General features: G+C 41.1%; 1 protein-coding gene across 2 annotated transcripts in view; it reads left to right on the forward strand.

The window, feature by feature from the left end:
* dock1 (dedicator of cytokinesis 1) overlaps positions 1-18,275 on the forward strand; it is a 294,516-nt gene that overhangs the window by 252,680 nt on the left and 23,561 nt on the right. For both annotated transcript variants that reach the window (XM_079577082.1, XM_079577083.1), the window contains 4 exons: positions 4,221-4,362; positions 5,685-5,766; positions 10,872-10,956; positions 17,147-17,233. In XM_079577082.1, coding sequence (XP_079433208.1) covers positions 4,221-4,362; positions 5,685-5,766; positions 10,872-10,956; positions 17,147-17,233 — 396 coding nt within the window. The remainder of the gene's footprint in view (positions 1-4,220; positions 4,363-5,684; positions 5,767-10,871; positions 10,957-17,146; positions 17,234-18,275) is intronic.

The raw sequence follows: 18,275 nt of genomic DNA on the forward strand, positions 1-18,275 counted from the left end.
GTCTAAAGTGCCGTCATGCACGAGCTTAATATAGAACCTGCAGTTACACTTAAGACCTGTGGTGGCAGTAGTGAGTATAGAAATGACCAAATTGCATTTAGCCCCTTTTAACCGAGCACATTTTCTCCAGTTTGACAAATCTAAAGGCTTTTTGAAAAAAAGTGTCAAAATAGCAACGTAAATGAGAGAAGATGAAAATGCAGCCAATAAGAGCATCAAAGAGTGACAAAAAAATGATGAAAAAGCAACAAAAACGCAACAAAACAGGCGACTAAAAAAGTGATGACAAAGCACCAAAAAGGTGACAAAACAGGTGATCAAAAAGGGATGAAAAACAATAAACACGTAACAAAGCAAGCAACCGAAAAGTGATGAAAAAGCAACACAAAAGCAACATAACATGCGACTGAAAAGTGATGACAAAGCAACAAAAAGGTGACAAAAGCGCAGGAAAACAGGCAAGAAAAAAGTGATGACAAAGCAACAAAAAGGTGACAAAAGCGCAGGAAAACAGGCAAGAAAAAAGTGATGAAAAAGCAACAATAGTGACGAAAATCTGAGATCAGTTTTGTAGGTCTTAGCTTTCAAATGAGGCGTTCAAATGGCCTGTAGGCTGTAATCTACAGTTTTTAGTTTTGGGTGAAGCTGAACTGGAGAATATGTGCTTGGTTAAAGGAGCAGGCCACCGTTTTTCATTCTGAGATATGTTCTTACCTGAGCATAGACGAGTTGATGTGTACCAACTTCACCCCCTGTCTGGAGCTATAGGAATATACTGGGAGAGGCCAAATCCTTTGTGAGTGACTGAGGGCACGCACAAAGACCAGGCAGGTAAACTCTAAGCTCAGGTAAGAACATATCTAAGTATGTAAAAAATGGTGGCCTGTTCCTTTAAGGCGGGGGTTCAGGGGTTAACAAACTGTTGCCTATGGACCTTGAAAGGATCCTACAGCCAATGTTCCCACTAATAGGCAAAAGTTTCTCGTTCAGCTTTGACGCTTATTTCGACGCATCACTTCTCCTCTGATTCATTTCACCATCAGCTCTCTTTCTCAGCCCATCAGCCCCGAACTCCGGACTTAATCCCGCATTGGGTTTTCCGAGCGCGCCGTCGTTTTGAAAAAGGGCCGTGGAGGGTTGAGCGGAGGTGCGTTTGAAATATGCATCTGTACGCGCCACATGTGAAGCAGAGGATATGAGCTGTCATGTCCTATCACTCAAGCCGCTCCTGGTACAGCGCCCAGGGCACTCTCCGGGAGATGAAGGGATGTTTCGCGCCTCATGCATTTTTAGGGGAGCGCTCCTCCGGCCGCCTTCTCCCTGAATATATTTTTTTGTTTTGGGGGGATAAAGTCTCCGCAAAGTAGTGTGGGCGTGCCAATGAGCGGATGGGAAACATCATTCAGTGTGACTATATTACAATACCAGTTTATCTCCCCATCCTTTTGCTTGCTATAATGTGAAGCCTAATTGGAGAAATAGAGGATTGTCCCATTTCTATGTGCAGTGTTTTCTGCCTTACCATTCAGAACTTTGTTTAGAGGCATTAGGAGGGGCAAGGATGAGGGGTCTTGACCTGATTTTTTTTATTTTATTTTTTTTATTTGCTAAATATTTGTTCTTAGCTTGCATATTCACCAACTCCAGACTATTTTACTACAGTACAATCCATTAACGTCTTAACCCCCACCTGAACCGAGCACATTTTCTCCAGTTTGGCTTTACCCAAAACATATAAGCTTAAAGAAAAGCATCAAGTAGCGCCCAAAACGAGGATTAATTCGGAGCAAAAAAAGTGACAAACCAAGGCAAAAACATGACAAAAAAGTAATTGAAAAAGCAACAAAAAAGCCACAATAACATGACAAAATCATGAAAAAAGCTATGAAAAAGCAACAAAAAACATGACAATAAAGTGACATGAAAACGCAACAAAAAGCGACAAAAAAAGCAATGAAAAGGTAATAAAAACGCTTCAAAAATGTGACAAAAACCTGGGGCCAATGTGACAACAAAGTTACGATAGCTTTTCTAGGTCTTAGCTTTCAAATGAAGCACTGCACTGTTGCTCTCCAGTAGCGTGAAACAAGCCAGACTGATCCTCCATGTTAAGAGATACATGGGGACGCAGTCTGGTGTTGTGCTATTTGAATTTTTTTACTCCAATCATACAGCCAATCATAGCACGGGAGGCGGGAGCTAATGGTTAGTCATCTTCCGCACAAGGATTTCGCATAAAACACACCAGTGCTCCTCTCATAACCAAAACAGTGAAGATGGCGGCAAGCGGCAATCTTTTACCAGTGCCCTTTCTTCTGTTTGAAATGAGCTGAACATGTCCTTAAAACCACAGCAAGAAGCTGCTCTGAGGGCTTTCACCAGAACATTTACTCGACTGCACATGTGGACTATAAAACAATCATAGCAGAGGACGTAAACACAAAACTCACTTTCGCTCATAAGGACCACAATCTCAGATATGATGTACAAAAACGTTTATTGAGAACGGGTTTTGGGGCTTTGGTGAGGGAAGCTCACGGGCTCGCGTCCCCCTACCTGTAGGAAAAGCAGAAGAGTAAAAGGGAGGGAGGGGCCGGAAATAAAGGTTAAATAAAGGTCAATAAAATAAATAAATAAAATAAACAAAACAAGGCTAAAATTAAATAAAAGAAATCATGACTAGATCAGATCTTTTGCACATCTTAAGTTCCCCTACATTATTGTTGTAGCTGTGTCAGCAAAACAAATAATAAACCATAGTCAGTGATTTTACAATAGATTATGGCTTCTTGTGATATGGATATTGCATCACTTAAAAATGCAAAAACTATTATTATTGTGCAGGAAAAGAAATCCCCGGCAAGTATTCTTTTTAGGCAATGTTCCCCGCTACACCAAACTCACCCCCTGATGGTGACAACATCAATGTTGTGCCAGGATGCTATTCATTTATTCCTCTTATTTCTTTTGACGCCGGTGAGAGCCGGATTGAGCCTAGAGTGTGATGTGATTTCATTAAAAGTTTTGTTTCCAACCGAGAAAAATGTAATATCTTCATGATTAAAGCTGCGTGACTCCACCAGTTGACTATGCTGTTTTGGAAAATAATAACAACTGATGCTGCCGCACTTACTGTGGTTTCTTCTTTCCACTTCGGATAATTAAGAAATGATCATGTTTCCGCCCAGGCACTCATGATCGCATTTCTGGAAGAAAGAGAGGACTGTGGCTTTGTGCTGGCTCTTAAACAACATTGTAGCAAATTTAAAAAATGAAAGAAGGTAGTTTTCATAGATTATTCACTTAGATTCAATCTAAAGTAATGGCAAAGTCACAAACTAAATCAACGTAACTGGAATAGAATTGATTGAACTGCCTGGATTATATTTGTTGCTCAATCTCAATCACATATCGTTGCCAAATTAGATTGTTATGCCATACAAAACGTTCACCTAAGAAACCCTTTCCCCTGTATGTAGGTCGGGGAGGGAAACGAGTCAGTCATAAGAAACCTTGGCAGCATGAGTTTTCAGTATTTACCCAAGTTTATAAAGCCCAAATTGCTCCAAATGCCATGCTCTGATTAGGGCTCATTTAGACCTCTGCAGTGCCTTTCAGAGTAAATAAGGAACACAGTGGTGGATGGTGGTGGGGGGCTTGTCGGTCTCCAGTGTAGATAAACTTACTTTGCTGCTGGGATGAGGACATTTTCACTGCTGTGTTTTAACTTCATGAGTGCTGCCATTATTTCTTCTTTCAGCTGAGAGGCTGAAAGTGGTTTGTCACAGTCTCCTTCAGAACTAAGATGCACCAAATTGTGGATATATGGGGGGTTTCTTTATCAGTTAAAGGTGCCTATGTTTTCTATGCGATACAGTATTTCAGACTTCAGTTCAAACTTTGTAGAATTGTAGACTCCACAAATAACAAAATATCTTTCCATTGAGGTCTTGTAGTGTTGACATGTTCTGAAATGCATGGGATTCTTATATTGGTTTAGCTGTTGATATTCCAGTCGTCTTTCAAATGCTAATACCTCTGGTGACTTTTTAAAGATGTGCATTGCGAGTCTTGTTTGATAACTGCAAGTCTAATCGTTACAGTATTCAGGGAAAAAGCAAAACGGAAGCTGGACATGTTCCCCGTAAATGTTCAGCCCTCGCACTCGCTCGCACACACTCACCCTTCTGTTTTTCTGTTTGTTGTTTCTCCTCCTGCAGAATAAAATGTTCATATACCGGGGGAAGGAGTATGAGCGGAGGGAGGACTTTGAAGCTCGACTGCTCACACAGTTTCCCAACGCAGAGAAGATGAAGACCACCACTCCACCCAGCGAGGAGACCAAGTGCTCCGCGGGACAATGTATCCTCATTTCAGTGGCCAAAACAAAACAACGCCAAGTCTGCCCACAAGTTTTATTTCCGTTTGGTCACCATTCTTTCAATTGGAGGTCTTATGGTGGTATTGTTCAGATACAGCTGAATGGATGATGTCTCTTACTTATTGTTGACCCATTAGGGCTCGGAATTAGACTTTAGTTCTGACTTGATAATAGGTTTTTTTATATTCTGAGGCTACTATAGCTTGGGTTTTAGCCCTATCTAAGTTATATGGTTAGTCATTAGCTGTTGATTTTTGACCTTTTGAGGAGGGGTTAGTTTGAAGCTGCATACACGGCTTTCAGAAAGAAAAAAAAAGCTGTGTTCTCTTTTGAAATTAATTTGTAATTTATAATTTATATGGTCATAATCCTCTCAGGCTCCTATAATTGGTGTTCCCCAACGCAACAATAATTTGTATTTTGACCCTCTATAGGTCTTCTCTATATCCTCTTGGACAGGGGTCTCCAAGTAAATTTCGCTGGGGGCCAAAATATATCGGGAGTGTATTGTCGGGGTCTATAAACAAAAGCTCCAGTAAAATGTTTTTATTGGGGAAATATTATTGAGGAAACTTTTTCAATAGATGAATAACAAGGAGCCTGACTGGAATGTAACCTCAACCGACACTGTAGTCATTATTCATTCACTCAGCACTTTGTGATATTGTAGCCACAGCCGCTCAGGGGCAGACTGTCCATTTACCGTCCTAATGATGATTCTAATGTGTTGTTTTTATCCTGATCTCTTCTTAGCCAGTTCCCTCTGCTGGACACATGCAGCATTCTTTCCTTTCTTCATTTTATGCTGCCCTCTAGTGGTTAGAGTGAGCATTTCCTCCGCACAGGAATGGGGTAGAGACTTTTTTTTTTTTTTGACTCAGGAGTTTGTGCTCTACAAGTCAGGAGCCTGGTTGAATCATCTCACAGGCCACATATGGACCGCCTGTTGGAGACCCCTGCTCTAGGGCATCAGACGCTGGTGAAATGATTTGTATTTAATTAACAAAGTGAATGGTCTGGTCTGGGTTTTACCAAGTTGTTTCTCCTCTCATTTCGAAAACAATTTGGAGAAATGTGCAATATATCTGGGGAAGTTCTGAGGATGCTTAAAATCATAGTTTAAACAGACAAACAAACTGTTGTAACATGAATAATTGAAGGGGAATTAGAGCTTCTAGCCTGGCGTAGCCTCAGGGAAGTCTCATTTTCACTTGGCTCCCTTTAGGTTTGGCCCAGTTAAATTAGTTTTGTGTGCCCGCTGTGTTTATGAGCACATTTTTCTTGACCGATTTTTTTGCCAAAGACATTCAGTGTTTCATCGCGAAGCCCATCCTCGACCTTCCGGCCAAATTCCAAAACAAGTCGGTGTCGGAGCAAATATTAAGGTGAGTCACGTTACACCGCCGTCATCAACACATCCATATCTTTTTATCGCGCACTAAACCTTGAAGCAAAATGCCCTTCTATGTCAGGACAAGAGGAGCCATTGCCTAAATCTGGGCATCACGGTCCCCTTTTCAACCCAGGGATTACATAAGGGCCCCCATAATGACACCGCTTTAAAATAGAAATAAACAAATACATTTAAAGCAGGCTACCACTACTGACTGTAGGCAGTGAATTAAGAATGGCCCACTACTCCACTTTAATTGCAATAACCATTTTAAAGGAACAGGCCACTGTTTTTCCATACTGAGATATGTTCTTACCTGAGCTTAGACGAGTTGATGTGTAACTGTCTGGTCTTTACACGTGCGCTCAGTCACGCAAAAAGACCAAAGATGTTGGCATATAGCCTCTTCTCCACCACCCTATGGGGCCAAACGGGGCTGAAGTTAGAAGCGACCAAGCTCTTCCATGTTTTCCCTATTTAAATACAGTTACGTGAGCAGTTACATGATCCAAGTATAGTCACACTAATCATGTCGATTTTCTAAGCGGAAAAAAAGAGTTACTATATTGTCCATCCATCCATTTTCTTCCACTTGTCCGTTGCCGGGTCGTGGGAACAGCTGTTGGAGCTGCCCAAATCACATAGCACCAGCCCCAATGGCTCCTCCTGCAGGTGGTGGATCCACGGAAGGACGGCCTCCCGATTCTCAGGCCTGTTGGTCTCTCATAAAGGACTTCTGAACCGCTCTTTGTCTGACCCATCAACTAGAACCTCAGGGGCACCGAGCCCCCGACAACAGAGCTCCCAGGATCATTTGGGCGCTCAAACCCCTCCCAGGAGGGGTTACTATATTGTTAGGCATAATAATACCTTAGGAGCACTGCGACTTCCGTGCAGTAAAGTCAACGTTGCTTCTATACTTCTGAGAACATATCTCAGTATGGAAAAACAATGGCCTATTCCTTAAACACTTCTTGAAGGTGACTCAATCTTGCTGTACATGGATTACTGCTCCTAACAAGCCCAGGTTGACCTCTGGCCCTTTAGCAAATTCTCCCAGCCATCTGCCATTAGCCGCCGTGCCAAGTATAACATTGTTTCTCCTTGCGTTATGAATACGTTGTGTGTTGCACCGTGCGCCCTCCGCCCCTTCCCCCTCCCCTCTCTCCCGCTTGTTTGCCCATCCCGCTGCACTCCGCTCGCTCGGCTGTGCAAATTCACTTAGCTGTGCCACACGATGCATCAATGGACATGATTAAAACGAGACGTTTGACTCAGAAAATCCTTTAGGCAAATATATACCTGGGCGCCGATGTTATCACAGGCTTCACAGCATTGGTCACGCCTCCCTGCTTTTATCTATCGCCGTGTTTGCTTACGCTGCTTGATTGCAATATGTAACTTGTATAATAACCGTGATTAGTTGGTGAATGTGCCACTTTAAAGCATTTTTTTTTTTCCTCCATTGCCGACGCTTGCCTCAGAATGTCTATCTGCTGGTGGAAGTGCATGATTTCAATTTAGTTCTTCGGCTTCTTTGAATTGATGCCCGGCAAAGGAAAAGACAGGAAGTCAGTGGAAATGTCTTGTTTTGGTTTTTTTCAAGGTCACTCAACTTACTCAATTTAATGTATCAAATAATGAACTCACTTTTGTGAATACTTAAGCTCATTTGACAATATCTCAACAATACTACTTTTACATCTACGCCCTTAAAGAATACGTTTGGGAAACCGACAAATCCCAACCTAGATCAAACTATGCCTTATGAAGTACAGTGGGAAGAAAAAGCAAGTACACCGTTTGGAATTTCTCACATTTCTGCTTAAATTGGTCATAAAATAAGGTCTGATCTTCATCAAATTCATAAGAATCATTAAACAGTGTCTGCTTAAACTAATACCACCCAAACATTTACATTTTATCATTTGTTATTGGCCATTACATGTAAAGATTCACAGGACAGCGCGGAATAAGTAAGTACACCGCCTGAATCTCACTGAACCTGCAGCGGCAACAAAACAGCCCAACACTCTGAGTCTCCTGCTCCGTACTTCACAGTGAGCATAGGGTTTTGATGTTGATGTGCTGCTCCATTTTCCCTCCACACATGACGTTGTGTGTTCCTCCCAAACTCTTCAACTTTGGTTTGCGAAAGAGCTCTTGGATGCTTCACAGCACTACTGGCAAAATATACTGTGGACTGATAGACCCAAAGTTGATTTTTTTTTTGAGCGGAACACACAAGCAGACACGGTTTACTCATTCTTATGATTTTGATGGCGATCAGACCACATGTTATGATCAATTTAGGTTGAAATGTGAGAAATTCCAAACAGAATTTCTCTTTTTCTTCCCCTTGTATAAAGAACGATCAATCGAAGCCGGTGGACTTTTGTGACTCAAAAAAGTAAATGTTTCATGTCACTTCAATAGGGCTGTGTTGGCGACTGAAGTAAATAGATATTTTAGGATCCCTCTTTGTTTGATTCAATTAGAATTTATCAGAGATTTCTTGGTAACTGTACCATTTGTCACGCGTCATAGATACATCTTGTTGAGTGTAGTCACCAGCACAGCCCTGATTAAGTGACTTGGCTATTATGAAACTTTTCAAGAAGGTCCCGCTGTTTGATCAAGCATTATAACCATTGTAGTTAAAATTGCATCCATTCTGTTTTCATTTTTAGCAGTGTGATGATGAATGCTACCTGTATTCATTATAAAGATAGCAAAGGACTGGAGAACGTGCTTTGTATTTCGCTGTTAATAATTACAAACATCATGCAGGCCAGGCAACAACAAATTCATCATCCCTCATTATCTCCCATTATGCTCTTGAAAACCGTATCGTTTTCAGAAATGGACTAAAATCCGTGTCGTCGTGTTGCTTTGGAAGTACAAACCAGCAGTGCATCCATATCAGCCTCACTCAGTCTCACTCTCGCTGTGACCTTGCTGTGTCCAAATTTACCACGGTCCGTATAGCCTCCCAGCTAATAACATGTTAGAGGCTTAATTACAGCCTATTTAAATCTGCTTTATTAATGTGTTTGTTAAGTCTCCGGACCTCTGAGGATTGGTTTTCCATGGCTCATGCGTTCGGCTAATTCAACCGTCTGTCTTAGTGTCCTCATTATGAAGTTTATTGTGCCCTCTGACCAAAGGAATGGAGAGAGCTGCCAATTTTTAACAATTATTTCAACAGATGTGCTGGCCATGGCTCGCTCTGGATAACCTAAAAGCAGAGAACTGTAGCCGGGCTCACATTGACTACTGAGCGGCTCCTGCATGTATTCCTTAATATTGACTACAGTTTTGTGTACGGCTTGTGTACGGTGTGAAGCCCTCGCAAGACCACGACTTCACTGGGTTTCACGCAATAACTTTGCACATAAAGAAATACAAGTAAACAGAGTATTTATGTTGAAAAAAGGCATACAACTTACAATTCACTGTAAAAAGTCCAGGTAATCCACTCCATTTGGATTCCCGCCCTCAGAAATCCACATGATCCAAATACAGCAATAGTTGTTGACCTCCAAGGTGAAGCTGACTGCTTGCGTGCACAAATATCCTCTGTGATCCTCTGACAGCTCCTCTGTGGCCGTGTGAGTCTGCTTTAAAATCAACATTGATTTGAATGACTTTTGATTTCTCGCGGAGGCTGCACTGCAACTGTTCAGGATTCAGTGTGAGTGTGTGTTTTTCTATCCACATTGAAATGTAATATCTGTGTTTTTTCCACCATCATATAAGGATGATGCTTAGGCAAGGCAAGGCAAGTTTATTTGTAGAGCACAATTCATACACAAGGCAATTCAAAGTGCTTCACATTTGCATAAAATTACAAGAGAACAGATAAAATCAATCAAATTAATTGATTACAGTAAAAGGCAAGAGTGCAGATACTACTTAATTCTTTCAGTTTCCATATGCACAAGTCTCACATCCTCGTGAAGACTGTTTCAGTTTTTAGCTGCATGAAACTGAAACGCAGCCTCAACGTGTTTATTATTGAGACCCCTCCCTGAAGTTCTCAGGGCCCGAGATGGTTCATACGGCTGTAACATGTCAGAGATGTACTTTGGTGCTAAACCATGAAAAGACTTGTAACAAGCAGAGCTGTTTTAAATTCAATTCTCTGAGTAACAGAAGCCAGTGAAGAGACTGGAGCGCTGGACTAATATGGTCATATTTCCTGGTTCTTGTCAGGACTCGAGCAGCAGCGTTCTGGATGTACTGCAGCTCTAACAGTGAGCAGGCCGTTACAGTCGTCTAGCCTCCTGGAGACAAATGCATGGATAAGTCTCTCTAAGTCTGGTTTCCACACTATTCCTCTGATCTAAGCAATGTTTTTCAGATGGTAAAAAGCTGCTGATGTTATTGCCTTGATGTGGCTGTTTAAGTTCAGGTCTGAGTCCATGATTACTCCTAGATTACAAATAGCAGAAACCTAGCACAATATGATTAGCGGTTAGTTTAGAAGCCATTTTTAGAAGCTTATTCTGATCTCGCGTAATAAAAGGTCTGTACATTCATTCATGATTTAGGCTTTGGTCTCACCTAAATGTGGTAGATGAGTTGACTACAGCTGAAAACATCTAGATCTTTCAAAATTAATGATGTTTGATGGCTAAAAGCTGACGGCCATAGGAACAATACGTTTTCTCTGACTTAATTTCCACAAAATGAGACAAACCAACCTACATCAGGCAAGTCACATTATATGTCAGCGATAAAAAGTCCCCCGGAGAGAATTTTCCATATTGGCACCTGTAAAACGACATGCAATATGGTGATGGCATGTATAGTGTGGTAGCTGCTCCAGTGCGATGAACTCCGGGCGTGGAAAGTCTATTAACCCACGTTGCCTCTCGCTGTCTGCTGTGGGGATGCCAGAGTCACATATGCCCCAAACAGAACGACCCTATCTACCACATAGATGAGGCCGACATGCAGATCCCTCTCCGAGCAGCTGGCCTGTCCTGTGCTTGACCTAAAGCAAAGCAATCAACCTTTAAATCAAGTTTCAGATTGCCCATAACATTTTAATTTACTTCTCCTCTCTCTTTCCTGCTCTCTCTCTCTCTGCAGTTTCTACACGGTGAATGAAGTCCATAAATTCCAGTACTCGCGGCCGGTGAGGAAAGGGAAGAACGACCCTGACAACGAGTTTGCGGTAATTATCCAGCCCCCGATCAGTCACCTTGGATGCCATAGTTGTTTAACATATGCTATCATTTAATTAAGTGGTTGACATCGCCAGAAAGCCACCGGGATATGTTTTCTTTCTCAAATTACAGTCACATTTTGAAGGTAGTGTATATAAAAGGAGTGGCAAAGTGGATGCAAGTCAGATTTCTGCCATTTCTTGTCATTTTGAACTGACCCCTTATATTTACCCGACCAAATACCCCCAAATAATTGCTTGTTTTTAACACTTATTGATAGTGAGTTCATTATTTAACTTTATACCATGGTCTGGGTGAATACTCGATTCTGATTGGCTGGTGGGGGCTAACAAGCGTGCATTATTTTCCTATAACTGCACACGTAGTCCGGTAGTTAAATCACTGGGATATCACTCCGCTGTGGGCATCGCCATAGCAACGCATGACACAGCTGAATCAGATGAACACGTAATTAGTGACTGACAGGAACGTATGAGATGGATTTTGTTTAATTTCAACGTTTTTGGCCAAAACAAAATGTTTGATAAATGTGAAGTAGAGGAGAGTGAGCAGCTAGGTTAGCCAACTGTTAATAAAATATGAGCTTTCCATTTCTATTGAAAACGGTTAAGGCACTATTCATGATTTTCAGGCGTACATAAAATGATCTCTGCATTTAAACATATTTGGCTGGATTAGTAAAGTCATAAAAGTTTCAGTTCGTGGAGGTGTAAGCGGACTCCACCGCAGCTGTTTCCATAAACAGTTGAGCTGGTTGAGCTAGCTAGCTAGCTTCAGGTTAAACAGTGTAAAAGTGAAATAACTCCTGCCCACGAGTGCCGCACATCGGTGTTTACTTCCACGGAAAAGTGCCGGGTTAGTCCTGTTGTGTTGTGATTCTGGCGATGCAGCGTGTGCTTATGTTGTTTGGTTGCGCCTGACTGAGATCCTCGTAATAGCTGCGGAGAATGACTCGCCCTGAGACGAGCCTTCAGTGACCGGCTAATAACCCTCATAAAATAGTCCCGGTGGTCTGGCATATTTAGTGACTTTAGTAAATGAAACAAATATTTATTATAAATGTTACGTTTGTGGGACCATGGTATAAGCGGATTAACACCACTCCGCTGCGCGTTGTGGTGTTCTTGACTCCGCGTCGTGCATTATAACCGTCTAATGCACGGCTCCTCGTTGTTTAATCCTTACTAAGTGCATTGTAGATACGTCTTAGTTCACTTCCTGACCAAGAAAAAAAGAAAAGGAACGAAAGAAAATGTCAAGAGATCCATCCATCCATCCATCCATCCATCCAAGATCGTGCATGGATGATGGGAGAGTGCCACCGTGTAAAGCCTTCCCCAGCACATCCCAAAGATTCTCAATGGGGTTAACATCTGGACCTTGCGGTGGCCAATCCATGCGTGAAAATAATGTCTCATGCTCCCTGAACCACTCTTTCACAATAAGAGCCCGATGGATCCTGGCATCGTCATCTTAGAAATGCCCGTTGTCATCTGGGCAGAAGATATTCATTGACGGTTAAACCTGGTCTTTCTTCTTTGGGTACATGTTGTTGCTGAAACTCAACCTAACCAGCTGCAGCAACCCCAAATCAGAACAGTGAGTTAAATCCAGGAGGCAACTTTATTTTGGGGTCAGACAGTGTATGAAGTGCAGTTTTTATTTTGTTATAACAAAATGTGTTGGTGAAATGGAAGTGAGCTAAAATAATAATAACAGGAATGTAAGAATTGTCACATAGCACATTTCCCTATATTCATATGTCTTGATCCGTCTTCATTTTGACAAATAATTTCTATGTAGAACATTACTTCATGGCTCTCTATTGGATAAACTTCAATATGTATGTCTGCTGTTGCAACCTGAGCACACCGACTCCTAATTCCCCTTTTTGTTTGCAAATGTTTACAGAACGTTCTTATTACTTTGATCGTTAGTTACATTAATACCTGTATAACAATAAGGAGAGCACAGAGTTTGTTGAAAATCTATTCCCTGCTGCTCCCCAGAGGATTTCTCCTCTAATGAACCACTGCATTCAACAAGAACAAGAGCTGCATACGAATACTACAGAGAAAATAGTCATTTATTTTCCAGTGTTTTTCGCAATAGACAGAATAATGATTAAATCCCATGTATGCAGCGTGCGTCAGAAGGGGATTGTGGCTTTTTGTGCTTTGTATTTTTGCTTCATTTCTCATGGTTAGGTCTGTATCAGTTCACTTGGAGCAGAACAGTGCAGTAAGGCTGCATGATCAAATCAAAACCTTTTACTGATTGCAATTTGCATATGACAATGAGCCTCAAAATTGTACAGTACGAACCTGCAGTTGTTATAAGTGAAGTGGAAAATTATTGATTTCACATCAACTGTAGTCATTACGGTTATTTATAGATATCGACCGATATATGGGGCCAATATTTGGGGATTTTACAATATCGGCTATCGGCCGATCTAGCGCCGAAAAAAGGCGATATCTCCAGGACCGGAAGTGATAGAGACTTCCCGTTTTTTGCATTTGGAAACTCCCTAAGCCTCTGGGGAACAGAGAAACATTGCGATTAAAGTTGCTACAAGTTTGTTAAAGGGAATGTATGGAGTTTAGAAATGTAAAAATTTTGCATTTTCCTCCCTCTACACGTTCTAGCCATGACCTAATGTGTAGAATGAGGCCAGAGCTGTTCACCACAACTGCCTCTAAAATCCTGCACTCAAAAAGTTGTTAATTCGGGTCCGAAGTGCCGTCATGCATGAGCTTAATATAGAAGGTGCAGTTACACGTATGACCTGATGTGGCAGTAGTGAGTATAACATTGCCAACTTGCATCTAGCCCCTTTAAACATAAGTTTCACTAAACCTTGACCAATATGGAAATGCTGCATGTCATTTCGAAGAACAGAACCTGCACAATTCAATCGCTGAGTTGATCGCTGGCTAGCAACAGTATGCTAATGCTAACGGCAACTAATCAAAGCTGCGACAGAAACTATGATTGAATCACCTAAAGTAATGAAGTAAAATCGGCCACTGCTGGATTGGCCAAGTATTTACTGTTATACAGGATTTTAGACCAGATATTTGGAAAAATCTGCCAAAAATATCGGCCAAGCTTATCGTCATCGGACAATAGAAGTCCCAAAAAATCGGCATCAGCTTTAGAAAAACCCATATTGGTTGACCTCTAGTTATGTTGCTACAGTTGGTCAGGTCTAGGTTCAGCATCCCTATGTGCCCAAAGAATGAGATCAGCTGATGACCTGAACGTCCTGAATGCCCAGTTTATTCAATCAGTAGATTTCTTCTTCCCTGATTGCACGGGCTTATTCTACAAGGACAATCCCAGGATCCCAGGAGGGCTCAAATGAAAGAGTCTTTCAGGATGCATGAGTCATCATCACCGCAAGAGTCCAGATCATAACCCCACTGAGAATCTTTTGGATGTGCTGAAGAAGACTATGCATGGTGTGTCAGACTCTCCCATCATCAGTACAATATCTTGGTGAAAAATGAATGCAACACTGAACCTTTTAACATTGCAGAAGCTTATTGAAACAATGCCACAGCGGATTTGTGCTGTCATCAAAGCTAAAGGCCACCCAGCAAAATATTAGAGGGTGTGACCTTTTTGTGGCCAGGCAGTATAATCCTCATCCTCCTGTATATTATTTTCAGGTGATCAATGCGTTCTAATGCTCATTGATCTTGGTGGATAGCTTTTATCTGTGGTTAGCGATTCGTAAGCCAAAACTGCCTGCAAACTGCGCTGAACACAGCAAAAATGAAACACTTTGCTTCGTAAATGTTTGCTCAAGGTTGCTTCGTTTGGCAAACAGCGCTAACTACCACACTGCTGCTTCCCCCCGTGCAAATGTGCTCTTCATAAGTGTTTTGTAAGTCACCAAAACACATTAGCGTAGACATAAATCACTTCATGTTCTGCAGCCGTTTCGCAAAAATTACACACTTAAATCCACCGCAATTAAGCTTTTCTCATGCTTTGTGCCTCCCAGCATCTTGTTTACCGCCGTATCTGCTGCTCCCATCTCTGTCCACACGCTGAAAAAGACCAAAGCACATTTTAAACACGAGTTGGAAATCTTTCCAAACCGAGCCTTTTTACATTGATTTAAATTGCACATCTCATTATATGGGGGCATTTGAGGTTATTCGCCGAACGGGTGCTTGTAGAATATTCATTGCTTCTATTACCCATAATGCCAGTGCTACATTAAATGCGGGGTGGGGGGGTTTCAAACTGCAGGCTAACTTTTCCCTGTGACAAAAACATTCAAATATTTAAACCCCTTTTTTGCAAACTATCCCTGGGTTTTGTTTTATGTGCGGTCATAGTTCACGCTGTAAAGGGGTTGTCTCATTATTTCAGCTCCGTTTAGTGTCAGAAGGGAAATGATTTGGAGTTGCTGTGAGTTGGGTCTTAATTACCGTCTTTACAGAGGAGCAGGTATAATGAGGAGTGCAGTGTTTCAAAGGGCCATAAGCTTTAGAGTTCACAAGTAAGTTTTTAAAGCATGTTTTTGCACCGAAAAATACTGTATGTTCAGATTTGGGCCTTGCTTTACATGTTTGATGATGTACAAAGTAGTTCATATGGGATTTCTTTGACGGAAGTGTCTTCGACCAAAGTCAGTATTATAAGTTTTGAGATGTTTTTTATTTATTTTGCTGATTCAGCTTTCTTCAACAGATTTGAATGAAAATGTATCTTAGCTTGTAACTTGTTAAATTACATCTTTTCGACTTAAAGCTCCTAATCGACAGCAATCATCATCTTAAGAAGAAATTACATAAATCTAGTTTATTCAAGCTTAAGTATAAAGTTTGAGTAGATTTGGTCTCTTCTTAGATGAGATAAAACCTCTTGTTCTCAGTGGAACAAGTAATTCTTTTTACTTTGTCTTATTTCTTGTGAAAAAGACACCTTTTTAAAAGTAAAAGTGAATTTGTCTGGTTTGAACTGGGATTTGTGCTTGTGTTCCATCAGCATTAGCGTTTATACCTTATCTTAGATTAGTTCAAACCAACTCAGATTCAACATTAAGAGCTTGAATACAAGCGATTTGAAGTCATTTATCTCTTTGAAGAGCAGCACGGTAGCGCAACGGATAGCGTGCTCGCTTCACAGCAAGACAGTCCTAGGTTCAATTCCCAGTCTTTGTGGAGTTTGTATGTTCTCCCCGTGTCTGCGTAGGTTTCCTCTGGGTACTCCGGTTTCCCCTACCACTACAAACATGTACAATAGGCCAGGATGAATGATTATGTGTGTGAATGAATGATGGTGGTCATGATGATGGAGGAGCCGTTGGCACAGACGTGTGCAGTCGCGACAGCTCTTCTGTCAGTCTCCCCCAGAGGAAACTGAAACTACATACGCAGCAGAAGCTGCGTGACTTGTAGAGAGCTAGCAGAGAACAGTTGAAGAAGCGTCAAGTTTTAGCCGATAGCTCTCTGTTACTACTGCACGTACTACAAGTCACGCAGCTTCTATTGACGGAAGTGAGCGGGGGAAGTCTTTAGGAGTTACTGCACGGACGTTGTGCTCCTCGTATCATTATGCCTCACAATATAGTACCCCTTTTTATCTGCTTATAAAATCGACATTTTACATTTCTGTGTAAATATACTTCGCATGAAAACACTTCACGTAACTTTATTTAAATAGGGAACACGTGGAAGAGCTTGGTAGCTTCTATCGTGAGCTTTTTTGGAGCTATATGACATGTGGGAGAGGCTGCGTATGTGCTCCGTTTGCCTGGCAGAGCGCACGGACAAAGACCAGACGGGTATATATTAACTCGTCTAAGGTTAGGTAAGAACATATCTCAGTATGTAAAAACGGTGGCCTATTCCTTTAACTCTTAAATTAAGAACAAACATCAACAACAAAGTTACTTAAAGTACATTTAGATTCTTGTTTTTATTTTTGAATGCAATGAGACCTTTTTTTGGGGGGGGGGAGTGTGAAAGACTTGCCCTATGGATTTTATTATTTATTGAAATTCCTTACTTTAAAAAAATGTAGAATGTATGTAGAAATGTTAGTAACCATTTTCTTTTCTTGTACTTGAAGTTTCAAATCAGTATCTGTAATTTTATCCCCTCTCCATCTGCAGTGACTTAGAGTTTTTCTCATTCTTATCTCTCCATTACTCAACAGAACATGTGGCTGGAGCGAACCACTTACACCACAGCGTACAAACTCCCAGGGATCCTGCGCTGGTTCGAAGTCAAGTCCGTCTCGACAGTGAGTATTAACCAGACCGCCCCGAATCCAACTGGGACCTGCTCCTGTAGACTGCAGGCTACTGATGCGATTTGTCCACTTAAAAAGTATCGTGCAGCATTCTCAAAATAACTACTCACGCGGTGTCTCTCGCTGCCAGGAGCTCACTATCGATTCACAGCCCAGTCTTTAAACCATTTCCCCAGTACAGTGGCATTTGTGGAGGAAGTGCAACAATTTTAGTCTTTACTAAGTAAGTCACTGTGTACTGTTACTATTACAACTTATTTATGACATCACGCCAGAGTAGTAGACAACTCCATGGTTAACAATGCTTTTACTTGCCCACAATGTGTGTATTATATGTTCAAAAAGGTGGGACACGTACTCGTAAACACTCAACCACAGAAAAGCAAAGTAAAATAATCTAAAAACATCAATATTACCCCTTTGGAAGTTTAAATGACTTGCCGCAACCTCTTAAGTCCCAGCTAATAACAAGCACATTTTCTCCAGCTTGGGTTCTTCTAAAAGCTAAATAAGCGACAAAAGATGTGACAAATAAGCAGCAAAAATTCAACAAAAATATGACAAAAAGCAGCAAAAATTCCAAAAAATGTGACAAAAAAGTACAAAAAATGTGACAAAAAAGTACAAAAAAATTGACAAAAAAGCAGCAAAAATTCAACAAAAACAAGACAGAAAAGCAGCAAAAATTCAACAAAAACGAGACAAAAAAGCAGCAAAAATTTAAAAAGAACAAGGCAAAAAAGCAGCAAAAATTAAAAAAGAACGAGACCAAAAAGTGGCAAAAAATAAACAAAAATGTGACGACAAAAGTGGCAAGAAAACGTGGCAAAAAAGCGACATAAAAGTGGCATAAATGTATCAAAAATGTGCCAAATATTCAACAAAAAAAGTGACAAAAATGCAACAAAAATGTGACAAAAAAGCTGCAAAAATTCAACAAAAACAATACAAAAATACCGCACAAAAAAAAGACGGCGCAGTAACAACGCGGTCAGTGCGGTCTTAGCTTTCAAATGAGGCTGGAATGAGGCAT

The sequence above is a fragment of the Gobius niger genome (genome assembly GCF_951799975.1).
Source record: "Gobius niger genome assembly, chromosome: 19".
NCBI lineage: Eukaryota > Metazoa > Chordata > Actinopteri > Gobiiformes > Gobiidae > Gobius > Gobius niger.